The 17,920-nt window shown below is 43.0% G+C and overlaps 2 protein-coding genes across 4 annotated transcripts; both read left to right on the top strand.

The window, feature by feature from the left end:
- Positions 1 to 238: 238 nt before the first annotated feature.
- LOC128428580 (tetraspanin-8) lies at positions 239 to 7,616 on the top strand. The gene is made up of 9 exons (XM_053414792.1): positions 239 to 319; positions 1,549 to 1,614; positions 2,121 to 2,234; positions 2,484 to 2,558; positions 2,660 to 2,758; positions 4,840 to 4,926; positions 5,167 to 5,226; positions 5,789 to 5,872; positions 5,968 to 7,616. Exons 1-9 carry the CDS (start codon positions 239 to 241, stop codon positions 6,070 to 6,072), a joined length of 771 nt encoding a protein of 256 aa, XP_053270767.1. The 3' UTR covers positions 6,073 to 7,616.
- A 2,079-nt stretch (positions 7,617 to 9,695) lies between these two features.
- pus7l (pseudouridine synthase 7 like) lies at positions 9,696 to 14,584 on the top strand. Of its 3 annotated transcripts, none has more exons than XM_053414789.1 (10): positions 9,696 to 9,785; positions 10,700 to 11,519; positions 11,644 to 11,803; positions 11,890 to 12,109; positions 12,344 to 12,442; positions 12,679 to 12,760; positions 13,024 to 13,189; positions 13,532 to 13,658; positions 13,836 to 13,889; positions 13,975 to 14,584. In XM_053414789.1, exons 2-10 carry the CDS (start codon positions 10,739 to 10,741, stop codon positions 14,296 to 14,298), a joined length of 2,013 nt encoding a protein of 670 aa, XP_053270764.1. In that variant the 5' UTR covers positions 9,696 to 9,785; positions 10,700 to 10,738; the 3' UTR covers positions 14,299 to 14,584. The 3 variants fall into 3 exon arrangements, with proteins under 3 accessions (XP_053270764.1, XP_053270766.1, XP_053270765.1); XM_053414791.1 differs by having other exon boundaries at positions 9,772 to 9,908; XM_053414790.1 differs by lacking the exon at positions 9,696 to 9,785 and adding an exon at positions 9,855 to 9,984.
- Positions 14,585 to 17,920: the final 3,336 nt, after the last annotated feature.

The raw sequence follows: 17,920 nt of genomic DNA, 5'->3' as shown, positions 1-17,920 counted from the left end.
AAGATTTTTTTTTAATTACGACAGATTCTTTCACAAATAATGCCATTGAGTGCGATATTTCCGGCTGCACCTGAAGGCAGCAGCGCTCCATCGTTATCCAGGACATCGCGGGTGACGTCACAGTGACGTCCTGTGCGGCTCCATCGCCACACTTCGTCCTTTACTGAGCTTCTGAAACACCTCGGATCCGCGAGCCCTGTTTGTATGTGAGCGGCCGATGCTGCAGAGACCCGGAGACATGCAGCGGAGCGCGGTGGTCGTGGTGGCGGACAAAACCACCCTGAAGAGGCCGTTCATCTTCGCCAACGCCGTGCACATGGTAGGGGCATTCAACCTGCACCACCACCAGGCCCGCGGGTCGCTCTTTACAGCCCGTGTTTATTTATATACATGTTTACAGCGCTGCTAAATCATCTGCCCGGTCCACAGCCAAACCCCCGAGCGAAGGGTGCGCGTCTCGGACAGGATGCTGCAGCGCCTCCATTCCATCACTGGGACGTGATGTCTGCAGCACGTTATTTATGCCACTTTATAAAAAAAAATAAAAGAAGCTTGCACATACATGAACATCAGGGCAGATAAAAAGACGCCATGTGCATGCTTGGGGATGTGCATTCACACACAACGAGCATCATTCTCTGTCCCACAATGCATCTCCGGCTGATTATTCCCAGAATTCCTCATGTTTACAGTGGGTTTATGAGTTTAGAGTCGTGCTGTGTAGGCCTCGTTTTAGTTGTGATGCTACAGCCCTGTCAGGGAAAAGGTATCCTGGATTATAGGGCTGGAAATGATTTCAATAAAAATGTGCACATCCATTACTAATCTATAATTATCACATTGTTATTATTTTTTAAGTTGAAAGACTTATTTTTACTCATCTTTATGGACTGGACTTTTCTATTAAACTAATATTGGGACGTCAACCTCCTCTAAACAGTTTTGCAGTATTACAGCAGCATGTACAGCACCAGCATGTGATACTTAAGGTTAAGTATATATAAATATGGAAAAATATGCACGTAATTAAACTAATGTATGCAGTGGAAAGACAGCAACAAAATGTGTAAATATGAGAATATGTGTGGGAATAATAATATGAATATAACCAGGATTACGCTGAAACTACTCAACTGATTTCCATGAACTTTTTTAGAGGGGGTTCTACATGATCCGATGAAGGACGGTTTTCAAAAATTTTGCCTAAGTAATTCATGGATCACACATGTTCAGGCTACTGATATTTATGTGCTTTTGCAATGTATAGCCAATCCAACTAAAATCCAGATCTAGTGAATTAAAATCTGGTTTCGTAAAGGGACTGTTAGGTCTTTGTGAAGGACATAATTATATTTACCAGCACTAATCCTGGATGAGTACACACACGAGTTCACCAAAAGGGAGCACAACACATTTAGAGGGGATACTTTTTCGAGGCCCGGCTAAATAACATTTAGCCATTTGGATAATACGGATTTAGAAACACTTATATTAATTCCTGCCTACTGTCTGTGTGACCTTAAACACTTTCCTGTCTTCCTCCCAAAGGCGCTGTGCTTCTTCATGCTGACGATGACGGTCGCTTGGCACAGAGACCTCGTGCAAACCGGCAAAGTAAGAGACCGTCTCTGATTGGATAAAAAAAAAAAAACTCCCAAAGCAGATATTGTTATTCACTGGAGCCAGAAATAAACGCTGTGTTGTTGTCACAGTTTAAAAAGGAGCAACGGGATTATCCACAAAAGGCAAATTATTAATGCATGGGCCCGCTCGCTCTGTCCTCCATCAATGTTCCCTGAACAAGCTCTAGCTTCTGTTTTTCGAGAGCAGAACTCGAGCCCTCATGTCAACAAGCATCTGCCTCTTGAAGTGTCCTTGGGCCGGACAGTGAATTATCTTCTTGTGCTAACGGGTATATAACGTTGTGTAGCTAACCCTGACCTTCGACCCTTTTTGTAGCCGTGCTATCTCAACCACACGTCCATGACAACAACATAATATTAAAGTGTAAGTGAATATATCTAAGATTAGGGTTTGTCTTAGATTTGTATCGGTTAACCGGATCCACAATTTATTAAGAAAGAACATTTGTGAACATTAATGTTATTTTTCCTCCACAGCTGGTGTCCAGTGTCTCTGTGGTGTTGATGTACGTCATCGAGATCGGCTGCCTGCTGCTGTCAGTGCTCGGCGTGATCGGGGCTTGTAAAGGAAAGAGATGGTGTTTGATTCTGGTAAAAAAATAAATAGACTTTCTCCGTGTTTGTTTAGATTGTTAAGAAAGATGGACAAAAAATTATTTGTTTATGCCCAATACCGCACTCAGCCACCAGGTGGCGATCATAACTTTTTTATCTCACTTTTGGGTGCACAAAATTGTTATATGTTTTGGTTTCTTAGACTTATTTACCAAAGTGTGTGTTTGTGTTGAAATGTGTTTTCTACAATTGACGCTTCCCTTTCTCTTCTCTTGATTTCTGCAGTATGCGACTGGGATGGCCGCAGCCAGTCAAACAATAATTGTTAGAACAGCACTAAGTTACCAAGATCTTTACGAGGTAAGGTATTGAAACAGTACAGTTGTGTAAAAAGACAGTTTAACGACAGTACGTGTTTATTTTTGAAAGACCAGTGCTGAGTATGATTTCTCCCTCGTCAGAAGCGGGTGGTCCGCGAGGAGAACAAGCTGCTGTCCATGATGCCGCTCACTGCAACGAACAAAGCCAACAGGACCCTTCTGTACAGCATTCAGGAAGAGGTAAGCAGCGATTAACATGGCTTTATAAATGCGATTTACAGTGTGTTCGAGAAATAATCAAAACTTCTCCTCTTAACCACACAGTTAAATGGTGAGGCCATATGTCTGTAAAATCTATTTCATCTGCGTTCCTCGGTTTGTTAGGCAGCTGGATTACGCAAAAAAACTGGAAGCATTACCACAAAACTGGGCGGAAGGATGTGGTATGGGTCAGGGAAGAAGTCATTCAATGTTTCGGTGTGAATCACTTTCTTTAACAATGCAGGCGAGGACGTTTTTCAACATTTTCATTGATGTCTCAGAGAATAATTCATGAATCTAGATGATTGGTTTCACAAGCAGAGTGTTGGGCCTTGGCAGAGGAATGTGCTCTACTCAGTGTTATTCTCTGTATATTTATGTCACACGTCCTTCTTTCTGACCAAGTGCAGTAAATAAAGAAGCAAAACTATTTTCTTCACCACACAATTAAACAGTGAGTCCATACGTCTTAAAAAGCTTTTATCTTAAATAACAAGATATCACCTGATGATTTGACCTTTTGAAAGTATCTATTTAGTCCCAAATCCCAACATTACAACTTGTTTTCTAAGGGAAAAAACGGTATATGTGGCATTTCTAAAAGATTCAATGCATGGCTCATGTCTGTAGCTCATGGTAATGGTTGTTTTCGTTTGTTCTTGCTTTGATTTGCGGAATAATCATGCTCCCAATGGTGGAACAACAATGCCCATAATGCATTAGTTGGATTTTTAACAGTAAGTCCCTTTGTTAGTTGTGGCCCACATCCTATTTTAAGCTTGTTTAAATTGAAGAAACCAGACAATTACAAGTATGCAGAATTAGCAGTTGTATTACTGGTTGTACATAGTGTCATCATCCATTTACAGACGTATACATCACTGGAAGACTGTAACACTGAAGACATTTCGTTTTAAGTGTTGTTGCTTTGTGGAGCAGCTTTGTGTTGTTTTCCAAACAAATGTTTTCAATTGAGAGTGAAGATTATGATATACCCTGAATGGGCAAATCACACCGAATCTTACAGCGTGTGGATCATGTCTGTGTGTTTGGATTTGACTTGAGTTATGACGCCGAGGTGGAGCACAAATTCTGACGCAGATTGCTGCTCAGGCTTTGTCTCGGTCCCCTGAGGCAGAAAGAGACAAACTCCCACACATGTGAGATAGAGAGTCGCCTGAAAAAGACACGAGGGCGGAGGGAAAAGAAATCTGAGGAGGCTGCTCGAAGAAGAACATCGACACACACTGTTCTACACACATTTTCTGGATTTGTATAGAAGCTGTAACCCCCAACACGGGCAAACACACAAGTGGCAATCAAACCTGCAGTATATATAGTGTTTGGGGTGTGGCCAGACAAGTGGGTGTGGTTTATTTTAAAGGGACATCACTCTGCTGTGTCTGATATGTACTGTTAGGGCGTCTTTGCCTTTTGACCTGATCTTAGTTTTATTTTAGTGCTTATTTAGGTTGTATTGGAAGGTGTCCTTTGATGTCTCGAACAGTGCAATAAAATAAAATGTATTATTTATTCTTATTATTACCTGCACCAACTAAAGAGAGGATGCATCTTTTGTGGTTACAGACCGTAGAGCGCACAAAAAGATGGAGAAAGCATCTCTGCTTCCTCCTGTTGGACAAAAATGTGGCTAAAATCTCTTGGCTATGGTTGCCGCCATCTTGGGTTTTAGAGGTCATTTGGAGCCAGATACCGGGAAGTCGTCGGACCTGCCGATAAACGCACTCAGACCAATCACAAGTCATTCTCAGCTGTCAATCATGACGTTTTACATTGTTTTTAAAGCGTTAAATCACTTATTTAAACCAAACTTACTGAAAAGTGTCATTAACATTTATTTGATGCATGCAATCTACTAACATGGAGGAGGAAAAATATATGACTGATACTGCAGCCAGCCAGGGGACATCAAGATGATTTGGCTTCGCTTTAGAGGATATGTCATTCCGTCTATCTTCATTTCCAGACTATGGAGCAGATATTGTATTATATAATGCATTTTGTATGTTTGTGGGTTTGTTTGTGTTTGTCACCTCCAGTTCGAGTGCTGCGGTCTCATTGAAGGCTACAAAGACTGGGGCTCCTTCATCCCTGCCTCCTGTAACTGTCAGTATCCAGGAAAATGTGTGAGTTTCTCTCTTTATATAAACAGAATATTAATAAGCAGTGAGGTCCTGACGTCAAACATTATGAACTAATATGATTATATCTGATTAGACTGATGCTCAAAACTATATAACAGAAGTACCCATGATGCTAAAGTAGCTGAATCTTTCTTCATATTCTTTTATCCTTATAGAATTAAATGCGCACATGTAATTTATTTTTGTCGTGTTGTGTGATGGGATTTTGTGAATCTTCACCAGATTCGGCTACGGGGGAGCGCCACTCTCGGGGCGCCAAAGAACCAGTATGTTTATCAAGAGGTAAATAAATCTGTTTTACAAAATTACAAAACAGGAAAAAAACAAACACAACCAAATATAAAACACAACAACACATCATAAAACAAAACTCAAAAAGACACAACAACAAATCATAGTACCCATCAAAGCACAAAACTTTCCAAATTATAAAGCACAGCAAATCACAAAACACAACAAATTACAAAGCACAAGAAATCATGAAACACAAAGACACAACAGCAAATCACGAAACACAACAAATTATAAAACACAACAGCATTAACACCGGCTATCGACAAAGCTTGTAGCTGATTGGATGGACGCACTGTCCACCTGTATTGTGAATTGTTGTTGGGTTTCCTTTTCTGTAATTGTGTTATCTTATTTGCCGTTGTATCATCTTATTTGCTCTTGTATTTTCGTATTTAGCTTTGTGTCTTCTTTTCGTTGTTGTTTTCTCATTTTCCCAATTGAGTTTTGGGATTTGCACTTCAAGGCCACCGTACATAATGGTCCAGTAAGCTCTTACCCCCTCTGATATTTTCACTTTCTTACAAACCTCCTCTCTTTTTATTCCCCGTAGCCTTGTCTGCCGATTTACGTCTCTGAACTGAAGCTCGCGTTCTCGTTGACGATGGCCATACAGTTTGGAAGCGGAGTGTTTTGGGTACGTTCTTCTTTTCCCCCTTCACATAGTTGTTTACTTGCCTGCGCCTGTTGCTCCACTCAATCTAACCTGTGCTTCCATTCTCCGTCCTGCAGATGGTTTTACTCGTCATGAGCATCAAGCTGATGGGGCAGATCAAAAGAAAACAGGAGTTCATGGCTCTTCTCTATTCTAACAGATACGTCCCCGGTGCCTTCTAGTAACCTCGTACCTTTTAATACGTATTTGCAATTATTATCTCGTTTGAATTTGCACATGTAAACACGTTACGCTGTATATCATAACCTGGCTATATTTTACGCTAGAGCGACATATGTTAAATTATCATTTTCATAGTGTTAATGCATGTGCGCGATATTGAGAAGTAATCTACATGCATAAGATCGATTTCAAATGATTTTTTTTTATTGCCTTACTGCTGTGAAAACAATGCAGTTTAATTAAATTATCTAATCTTTAATAATCGTCACATGCTTTTCTCTTAAGACTCTGTTCTCGATGACTATATCTAACCATTTGTTTTTCTGGTATTTCATTATTTACAGTAAAGTCGTTTTAAAGTGTCTGCAGAACTGGGTCCGGACTTTCCACGCGGCGGGAGATTCTCCGCTCGGACACAGGGAGTAACAATTTCATTCCACTGCGGAGATCACGTGTTTTTGTTTACAGCGTCGGCTCCTATTACCAAAAACTCTATTGGCATCTTCGTCACTGTATGGCGGCGCTTTTTCATCCTGAGATATTTGTATTGCTTTCGTTTTCACAATCCTTGCGTCCGTCGCGTGTAAGAAACGTCTCCGACTTGCTCGCGGTGAATCCTATGGAGGATCTCCCCCTATTTCCCTCGCTCAGAAATTTGCGCTCTCACGCTCGGCCCCCTCTGGAGAAAGTCCAGAGACTATCCGGAGTTCAGTGCACGTCTGACTGCTGCTTATGCATCGTCTCATCTTGATAATATCCGTTCTATATGCATCGCCTTCACATCTGGACACATCTGTGTGTCTTTTACAAAGCCAGATATTAATCCGATCACATCTACTGTACCATGTGCACGGAAAACGTTTTTTATGTTTGTCAACCGGACCAATTCTTCCAAACGTACGTCTCCAAATCGTCTTAAGCACACGCATTGAACAAACCAAGCACTCGAGCAACAAACCAATATCTGATATTAATAATCCTAATGTAGCATCTTTCTTAAAACAGTGTTTACAAGAGTGCTTTGATTGAAACATATAATGATTTATTTATTACGGAGCAATGTATTTTCTCGGGTAAATAATCAGGTCAGACAAAAGGAATGAGTCCACGCTCTCGTTGGGAGGCCAGGATGTCTCGATGCCTCGTGCATTATATATATATATATATATCTGAAAACTTCCATCACTTAATTCCATTTGTTTTTCCTGAAAGCACATGTAGTGGGTAAATGATATGTGAGGAGAGAGGGGAGCCGGTTTGGTCGCACATCCAGTAGACAGGCCTGTAAATCCTTGGTTATTTCTGACACAGAGGTTTTGGCATCCCGACTGGGGATGCCGTTACGCCAAGCCGCCCCAATACGACCGGCTGCAGTCGAAATGCCCTCTCTCGACTTACGTATTGTCAAACGAGTTTCATCAGATACAGCGGATCCGATGTCTACCTGTGCACTTTAACCATTAATGCCTAATATACAGTATATGTTCTGTAAACTATGGTATTTTTGTTTCTGTCGAACACTGTTTTTCTTATTTATGGAATGAAGTCGTGTAATATTTTGTAAATAGGGAATAAAACAATGTGATTCTTGTTTCGTTGATGTCTTGGCTTTTTATTTTGAAAGGGAAATTCCAGCAGCTTGAAATCTCTTAAGCACTGGAGTCTCCACGTTGTCCCACAATCCAGAAATGAAGCCAAAATATTCCGGATCTGCATCGGGTCTCAAACACACAAAAGGACAACAGATTTAAAAGTCAAGGTTTGATATACCCGAGATATACGGGTCAGTGGATTAACTCCAATTGCAAACATGAACGGACTAGCCAGGATCATTCCACCTGCAAACTGGACCACAAACATACAGGCATAAGCAATCAAATTCTGGAAAAAACACTCTGTTGCGCTTTAGAGCTGTGTACTACTACTACTTGTACTACTATGAAGACTTTTTCAATTTACCCATCAAAATTTGCGGCCACTTCTTCTTTTGGCAGCCACCAAACAGACCAATAATGGCCAAGAGCAGAGGTACTATGGAAAAAAAATACATGCCATTGATGGCAAGCCGTATCTGTGGAAAAAAACAAACAGAGAACCGTGTCAAAAGGCATGGTGAACACTGAAAATACCTGAGTCTGTGTTAGTGTCATATTAGAATATATAAATCAATCAACATCAGAATTCTGCCTTTCACATATAAAGAGGGGCGGAATCGAGGTAGATCCAGCAGGAGACAGGAACTAATGTATAAATTCCACTGCAGATATCACGTTTTTGTTCACAGCACATTGACACTTATGAACATAAATATTTGTTTTGTTTTTTTTGTGGCAATTCTACAGACAATCCTTTTGTATGCTCACATGGGTTAGCTGCGACATTGGGGTGGAAATCGCATGGTAACTAACGATATAATGCGATACACGATAGAGGGCCCATGATAATGATAATATCACGATACTCTGTCTGCGAATTATGGACAATGAGATACGATTGCCGTATATATTGCCGTATCAATATTTTGTTCCACCTCTACTCGGACGGATGTTAATATCAGGTCCGAACGGGGATCTCACTTTTTTTGTGAGGGTTTGTATTTATGACATGATCAGGCAGATAGCAATCGCCTTTTGACTGAATTACAATTATTTAAGCTACATGCTTACAGATAGATAGATGCTAGAAATGTGCTAAAATGTGGTCACAAGTGGATCATCGACAGTAAAGTAGACAATGTAGAAGAACACACTTCACTCCATCATGCAATAAATGAGTGGATGGATGCTACCTCAGTGTTTCCGACGAGGGTAACGTGAGAAAGCAGAACGACTCCCAACAGTATGGCACTGATGATCTGCAACCCCAGCAACACACACGGTGCATTATTCCTTCTATAAGTTGCAATAATAAAAAAAAACACTTACTCCAATAGAAACAGACTCACACTTTCTCCATGTTCTCCCTGGTGCTCTACATATGTTGAAGATGTGGAGAGAGAGGAAGATAATCCTGCAGAAACTTCACATCTGGTTGATGTTCATAAATGGTTTTGACTAAAACTCTCTGGAATGTTTGTGTGTGTGTGTGTGTGTGTGTTTGTGTGTGTGTCTGTGTTTGTGCAGCTTCCCGAACCTGCGGCTCAATAAGTGGTGGAGACAAAGAGCTTAAGTTGCTTTTGTCTTTAACTATTTTATGGTTGGAGTGTTATTGCACAGTTGATTTCACTGCTTCCTTTATTCTTCTCTTCAGGGAACTGTCACTTCTGCAGAGCCGACACGCAATTTATAAAAGATAAGAGCAGATGGGTTGAATAATTCAACTTACACACATGAACAGCAAGGAAGCTAATTCAGTGTAATTTTGACTATAACATCTTCACAGCAGACAAACCAGGTAGGATGAACGCAAACTTGTTGAACTTCCCTCTGCACCATAGACTCTGTCTAATCCAAGCTCTGCACACAACCAAACATAAATAAATAAATTATCCTTGTGATTATTTATCCTTATGGTTAATATTATGAACGGTTTATTACCAAAACTTATTGAAGGCAGCACAGCTCTTCTTTCAAAGTCACTTTCCCAACCTGCTATCTGCTCCTGCCTCTTTAAGAAACGTCACCTGACGCGTCACGTGGGGCGGAAGTGGCCGGACTCGCCTCGGCGTGCTTGTGTTTACATCAACAGCTCCTGGTTTACGCGGCACATGCAGGTTCGTAGAGTAAACAAACAGTCGCCGTCCGTGAATAACGCGTTTATTTCCCGGCTCACAGACAGAGATGCGCCGTAACGTCCTCGCTAAAGCCGCCGCAGCTCTTTGTCTGCGGGAGTCGAGGTAGGGTTCATCTGTAGGAGACGGAAATTGCTGTAAACAGGCAGAAATAAGCAGCAATGCAAAACCTGTCATCGATGTAAGGACGTTCAAATTATTTATAAGTTTCGCACCGCCTCTAACTTCCTGTTTGGGTCGATTCAAACCCCCTTTTTCCTCTGTTTCCGTTTAATGTGATGTTGTGTCTTTGTGTTTAACTTTTCAACAAATGTCTCTGCAGCTCCTTTGTACTATGCTCACTCTGTGTGTATCTATGTGTATAGATTTTACACATTTATATGAATGTATAATTCTTATTTTTTGTGGTTTGACTTTACATATGTACATATAATTTAAACATATATAGTGTGTAATGTGCCTGCTACCTTGCTGCTGTAACCAGTTTGGGATTATTCAAGTACATCCATCCATCCATCTATTCATCCGCCTATCCTAATAACCTTTACATCCTTTTACATCCATCTATCAATCGTCTATCCGTCCATCTACTCATCCATCTACTCGTCCTTTCACCCATTTGTACATCCATCTAATCATCCATCGATTTATTCATCCATCAATTAATCGATATGTCTGTCCATCTTACCATCTATCCATCCTTTTACCAATCCGTCCGTGTGTCCATCCATCCATCCATCTATTCATCCATCCATCTATAACCTCATACTTATGACACTGTTGTATATGTTTTTCTCTTTTAGCTTCATAGTGTATAAATTGTGCTCCATACTTTAAATACATTTTATTCCTGTATTTACTTGTCTCTTCCAACATGTCTCCTCTGTGTTCCTCAGCTTTGAGCCGACTCCCTGCAGAGTTTGGATGCAGTGACCATGAGGCAGGACGGTGATGCTGTGAACGTCCCCGCGTGCTTCATCTCCAGCCATGAAGGTTTTCTGGGAAGCATCAAAAACTTTATCAAAGACTTTGTCGTGACGGAGATAGATATTAATGGACAGCAGGTGAATCAGGAGGCGGCAGAGGGTTGTGCCTCTGCATATAAACCCAGTGAGACCCCCGCAAGGTTCCCGCAGAATAACCACTCCTTCGTCTCACAAAATTCGTATGTGTCGGCTGATTGTGGAATAGATGTAGCCCTGCCGAGTCCAGGCAGTTTCGATCTCGGTGTGATTCTGGGCCAGTCGGTGAGCGATGAGCTGGAGCAGTTTGTGTTGACCCTGAAAGATGAGAAGGCGACGCAGCAGGAGCTGTCGCTGGGATCCTTCAGCGACAAGCACCACAGAGCCAACGTCCACCGGGCCGTCAGGCACCGCTTCCCCTTCCTCATGACCGTCACCATCCAGCCGGAAATCCGGGTGAGGGAGGACCCGGACTACAGGGAGCTCTCCCAGCTGGTCACGGAGGACGAGGCCGAGGACTTCTTCCGGTTCATAGATGCCAAAGTGCGGGGCTCGTCCTACACGTTCGGGGCCGACGACGACAAGGACCACAGGACGGCGGTCCACCACTTCCTGAGCCGCAGGTTCGGGAAGCTGGTGGAGACAAAGAGCTTCAGCGACCAGGGGAGCACAGCGATCTCAGTGAGACTGAGAGAGCGGGGCAGGCCGAAGAAGAGGAGCTCAGATGAACGGAAGGAAGAAGAGGTTTACACTGGTAAGGCTGTAGGATGGTAAAAAAACAATAGATGACCATGAATGCTTTATCAGAGTCAAGTACCAATTCATATCTTAACGTGTTTAATGAAATGAAGAAACACTGATGTGTGATCCTGTGTTAGCGTTCACTCTGCATAAGGAGAACCTGGAGACTCTGGAGGCCATCAGCTACATGGCAGCAGCTCTTGGCGTCTTGCCGTCGGACTTCACCTACGCTGGGATCAAGGATAAGAGAGCCATCACCTACCAGACCATGGTGGTGAAGAAGGTGTCACCGCAACGGTAGTGCTGCGTTTCATTTTATGTTCAAACCAAAACCGGTTGCATAATTAATGTCACAAATCTGAATTCATGCATTTGCTGTTAAGGCTGAAAGAGAAGAGGGCAGAGTTCGAGAAGAGGGGGATGCGTCTGACCCAAGTCCGCTCGGTCAGCGAGCCTCTCCGGCTGGGACGACTGCAGGGGAACCACTTCGACCTGGTGGTGCGTGACCTGAGACCGCACAGCTCCAGCGACGCCCATGCGCCTGGTGCAGAGAGACACACTCGACTGGCAGCGCTGGTGAAGGAAGCGGTGGAGAACGTGAAGGTACTGGTTGGTTTCTTTGTGCTGGAAATACACGTGAAGAGTTTACTCAGGTCTTGACATCACTGCTGCAGACAGTGGGCAATCACTCAAAACCATTTTGCTTGAAACGATGTTCAACAGGCTTTAAGGTACATTTGATCTCATTTGGTGGGTGTGGCCCAATCAGCAGTGACATGTATTATAAACCTCACTATGGGACCAATATGAACAAACTGCCACTTTCTGTTGCTGCAGGACCGAGGTTTCGTCAACTACTACGGACCACAGAGGTTTGGGACCGGACAGAGCGTTCAGTCAGACCGGGTGGGCCTGGCTTTACTGAAAGAAGACATGGTGAGTGTTCCCATATACTGTTAACTGAATGTGAGCTGCCACTCAACCCAACAGAGTCCAGTCAGATGTATTTATATCGGACAATAAAAACAACAGGAGTCAAGCCGAAGTGCTTTACAGTCACGACAAACAGGGATTAAAATAAAATATGTAGAAGAGACAAATACATTTAAAGGCAATGGAGTTAAAAAGACAAGTGTAGATAGTCTCTAGTCATATATTCTTGTGCGTGTCAGGTGAGCGCTGTGCGTCTCTTCTTTACCCCGGAGGACGTCGATGATCCTCAGAGCAACGCGAAGAGACACTTCCTCCAGACAGGTGAGAGCCGGGACCATAACTCGCTGTTATGGTTTTGTTTTTCCTTGAAATCAAAAAGACATTTTTTTTTTTACCTAAGTTTGTAGAAACTATGAATATCTGCTGCACCCCAGTTCCTCAAGTAATTTCTGCTTAAGTTCATCATATCTTCATCGTCTTGAGAACAGCTAATGCAGGATATTTATGACCCATTTCATGAAAGTGAGTTTTTGAGATTTAAACCTTTTTCCTCCACCTTTGTTTTTCCCGCTCCTCCACACTAGATAATGCCAAGGAGTCTTTGGCCTTGATGCCGCTGTCGAAGGCCAGGGAGCGGCTCATGCTGCGCGCCCTGAACCGCTACGGTACGAATGCGGACGGTTGCACCCAGGCCTGGCTCAGCCTGCCCCACGGCATGAGAGTCTTCTACCCGCACGCCTACTGCAGCAGGTCAGCTGATGAGGGGGGGGGGAAACCCAAAGACTTCTTTTCCACTAATAGGTTCCTCTGCCCAGTTTCAGGGTTTAACCTCGCACCAGTTTGTGGGTCAAAAATCTTCCATCCGATTTTTACATGGTGTTTAACAGTTCAGTTTGCTGCACAATTAAAATATCTTTTTAACCCATTTTCCAAATTGTGTTCTGTTCTTGGATTGCCCCCCCAAAAAACGATGACAAAATAATTTGACATATTAATATATAACTTCCCATATAAATCTTAAATTAAAGCCAGATCCTGGTGCTCTTACTCTTTAATATTCATTTCTCTGATGAATTTGTTTGTGGTCGTCAGGGTGTGGAACGAGGCGGTGGCTCACAGGCTGACCACGCTGGGCCACCGTGCCAGACGAGGAGACCTTGTGTGGATGCAGGAAGGACAAAGCAAAGCAGACGAGGCCGGGGAGAGCAGCTCTGCTCAGGTAACAGGACGGGAAACAGAAAAATAAACACGTCTGTCAGGAAGTGCAAAGGAAATGTCTCGTGTTTAGATATTATACAAAGCCCCCTAGCAGAATACAAGCTGCTCAAATAATGTGTAATTCCCATTTCATAATTTGCCATTAATGCCACTGTCCTGTCCTTCTTTGCTTTTCCAGATCCACGTGGTGACAGACCAAGAAGAGCAAAGTGGAGTCTACACTTTAGGACAAGTATGTCATTTGTGGAAAACCCTTATTTTAAATACGACTGTTTCAACACAAGTCACGCCTGTTTTATAAATAATTTTTTCTTCAGGTGTTGCTGCCGATGCCAGGGAACACGGTGAAATATCCAGAGAACGCCATGGGCACCTGGTACCAGGAGAGACTGGCCAGAGACGGGCTGGACAACTGTCGCTTCCGAGTGGGCAGCCTTAAACTGAATCTGCCTGGCTGCTACCGCCTCCTGCTGGCCACGCCACACAACCTCACCTACCAGCTGCAGAGAGGAGGAGGAGGAGGAGGAGATGTGATGGGAGAAAGGAAGCAGGACACGATCTCGCTCACCTTAAACTTCGACCTGGACTCCTCCTGCTACGCAACCATCTGCCTCAGAGAGATCATGAAGTGCGACGTGTAGAAGTTGTGTTTGTGCGTCCGTGTGTGAGGGAGAAGAGGCAGCTTTTTGTAACTAACCGACAACGTTTTATAACTTCACTCGACCTTAATGTCACATGATATGAGTAGACCTTTAGTTTGTTGTTGTACTGAGCAGACGACTGTGGCCACACATAAGAATAATTACATGACAAAAAAAACTTCCAATGACGAGGAGCCACTGCCAAATGTGAGGAAATCTAAATGTAAAAGCATGAGAACAGTATTTGTGTGTTGTGTCATGAGTAAAACTTTCTGATTATAAGAAACCATTGTACTTTTAATTCTTACCTCCGCCAAGGAGGCTATGTCACCATCTGCGTTTGTTTATCTATTGGCAGGATTACACAAACAATTACACAACTGATTTCCATGAAATTGGTTCCACACATTTCCTGACAATGATAATGAAAGTGGAAAAAAAAAAAACGTCTTCTTTCTTGGGAAACGCTCCCCCCCCCCCCCTCCACAGACTTTCATGGACACAGGACACATGCACAGCAATTGTAGTTGTTATTCTCACTTTTCACCACTAGATAGAGACATATGACAATATTTGTCTACATTTCCTACTCACTCCCCTTTCAAGAAGCTTCAACTGATCAGTGTTTATTTGCATAATTGTCCATAACTTTAATATTGGTCAAGGTTTTAAGATTTAACATTTTGAATCGGAGGGAAAGCAGAACCTGACTTACACATCATAATCTGAGGTTTAATCCACGGTGCTGGTTCATGTAATAAACTCTGATGGGTAAAAAAAAATATTTAAAAAGAACCTATAGATATAATATAATGAAGCATGAAACCCTGGTGCATGTAGAGGCAGCGTTCAAACCCCAGCCAGCTTTTGCCTCCAGTGACAAATCTGGGGCAAATTTTTGGATGAGAACGTTAAAAAGGGACCTGCCCTAATAAAAAACTTCACCTCATTAATAATTCACACTGGATACCTCTGGGATGTTTTCAATAATCTGTCACCGTGAGCCAACGTGAGAAGAAGAGGTGACTGAGGATCGTCTGGAGGTGGGTTCCAACACGCAGTCTGTCATCGAGCCACGGCACCTCGTGATGAAGTGGCTGCCCGGGAGCCAAACTGTCTGCCAGAAGAGACGCATTAGCAGCAACGAGTCTCAAGAATTTGGTTACAAAACGACACCAAATATATCCAGCTGACACCAGATTGAAACACTTACAGATTGATTCCTATACTCTGTATTGATGTACTTTTTATGTTTCTCTCGCCTCGGGGCGTTAAACTTAATCTTCACAAGTACAAATTCTTGAAAAGGGTGAAGTTGTTCTCACATATTCACATGCAGATTAAGGTGAAAGGGATCTATTGGCAGAAATGGAATACAATGATGTTTTCATTCGTCTATAGTCGCCTGCATGTATGACTTGCTGTTTTCTTTACCCTAGAATGGGCCCTTTATATTAAAATGGGGAGCGGGTCCTGTCTACGGAGGCCGTCATGTTTTTACAGTAGCCCAGACTGGACAAGCTAAACATCTTATGAGTTTTTATGACAACTGAAGGCTAACACAGGTTCTCCTTCATGCCGGGAAAGGGAGGTCGAGGTGATGGGTGTTCAGCTGCAACGTGCATCTTCACCACTAGATGGCACTAAATTCCACACACTGAACCTTTAAGTGTCCTGTGCTGCATCTTGGAGGATATGAACAGTCAAATTTAAATCTCGTCTTTGTCACAGAGGAGCTCAGTTACAGATCAATAGGAGATGTTTAATTTTAGCTCCTGAGAAGTTGCCTTCCTCTCATCTCAGCCAGATCTTGTGTCAGATCTTTAAAGGCTCCCGTTTCTGTCTCCCTCCGCTAATCTTTGTCTGAAATAAGAGAGATTCTTTAGAAAAGAAAACCACTGTCTACTGTTATTCTTAATGTGTCTTCACCTATCCCATTTGTATAGTTGTATGCCGAGGGAGGTAGGAGACATGTTGGCTGGACAAATTACGTATTTTAGCCTCTGTCATTAAGTCTGTAAGTTTACCCACTAGTTTAAAGTTAGAGAGTAACATGCTGACTTTGCAATATGCTGAGGTTTTGTCAGAACAAACAGATTGCCTCCGTGCACATTGGTTTTCTCTGCCTCTCTTTGAATCCCTGCATAAAAATGTGAATATGATCCATCACCAAATACATATTTGATCATGCTCAACATTCCCTTTGCCCCTGCACTGAATATAGGATGTGTTGTAATGTTCTTGTGTGTCTGAGGCCCAGTTCACTTGCAGTTCAAACGAGCAGTGGTGAGAATAATTGGCCTGATTCTCCTATTGCAGTTATACTGAGTATTCGTCAGCCATGATTCCTCGGTGCAGAGAGACGTGGGTGACTGACTCGTCCTCGTCCTCTGGCTCATCCCCGGTCCAGCCGGCCGTAGATAAACGTTGTCAAAGATGACAACTCTACGACACGTCTCAGCTCGATGAGACGCAGAGCGAAGGCTGGAGAGTGAGAGGGAAGTAAAGGGTTATGAAAGACGTGTAGCTTGGATGGATGGTTATTTCTCCTGGGGACGAGCGGTTGAGGAGGAGGATGAAAGTAATGAAAGGCCGTGAAACAGAGTGAGATGGGGAAGCAGCAAAGTACAGTGCGCTGATAAGTTCACTGTGTTGTTATTACACCGATATGGGAACGTGTGCGTGTGGACATTCTGTGCGGGTGCGTGTTTATGAGCTTGTCTGTGCCTGTGAAAAAGAAAGTGAAAGAGTGTGTGCGTGTGTTTTCTGTTCTCCTGTCAACCGTGTTGCTGCTGCCGCCGACTGCGCCCAGACGTGACAGTCTGCACAAGGTGGCTGAGCACGGTCGACAGAGGCTGGGTAAGCACAAGCAATCATGTTGTCACAATGTCAAATGTATTTTGACTCGTACCAGGTAAAGAAAACAACCCTGGTTTTATGTTTTGCATTATCTGCTTTTTAATTTTTATCCTCCATGGGGATTTTAAGTGTTTTCTTTAGAGTTCATTCTTATGGCATACACAGGCACTGAAGTCTTATCCAGAAACTTTCCAGAGCGGCTGGAGGTGAGAATGCAGATGTCAAAGTCTGGCTTCGGACATTGGAAAATGTCTGGTTGACTTTCACCAACCAACCTCATCCTGGCCAGAGTCTGCACCAGCCAGAAAGGTGGAGAGGTATCAAACCTCTGAAGCAGAGGTACTAGTCAGAAGTTAACGTGCGAGTCGCGGAAAAGTCGTTTTCTAGCAGTTGTGTGTGTGTGTGTGTGTGTGTGTGTGTGCGTGTGTGCACGTGTTTTTAAGTTCATGTGTTTTGGAGCGACGCTTTGACGAGAGGGACGACCGGAGAGGGCGGGATGCGTAGGTTGCATTTTTCCAAAGTGCAGTCTGCAGCGTCCTCTTTACCAGGACTACCAACCCCGAGCTCAGGGTGATTTATTTAACTGTCACACTGAAGTGACAGTGAAGGTTTTCAGAGTTCAGGAGAGGCTGGGTTGGATTCTGGCATTTTGATAGCAACAAATAAAGCTAACAAAGGTGCAGTTGTTCCAAATCTTGAATAATTGGAGAAATGGTTCTACCACATGTTTCATATGTCATATTTCACTCACAGATGATTCTGC

Source organism: Pleuronectes platessa, chromosome 22, assembly GCF_947347685.1.
Source record: "Pleuronectes platessa chromosome 22, fPlePla1.1, whole genome shotgun sequence".
NCBI classification, from domain to species: domain Eukaryota; kingdom Metazoa; phylum Chordata; class Actinopteri; order Pleuronectiformes; family Pleuronectidae; genus Pleuronectes; species Pleuronectes platessa.
This window is presented reverse-complemented; position numbering and strand designations above follow the sequence as displayed.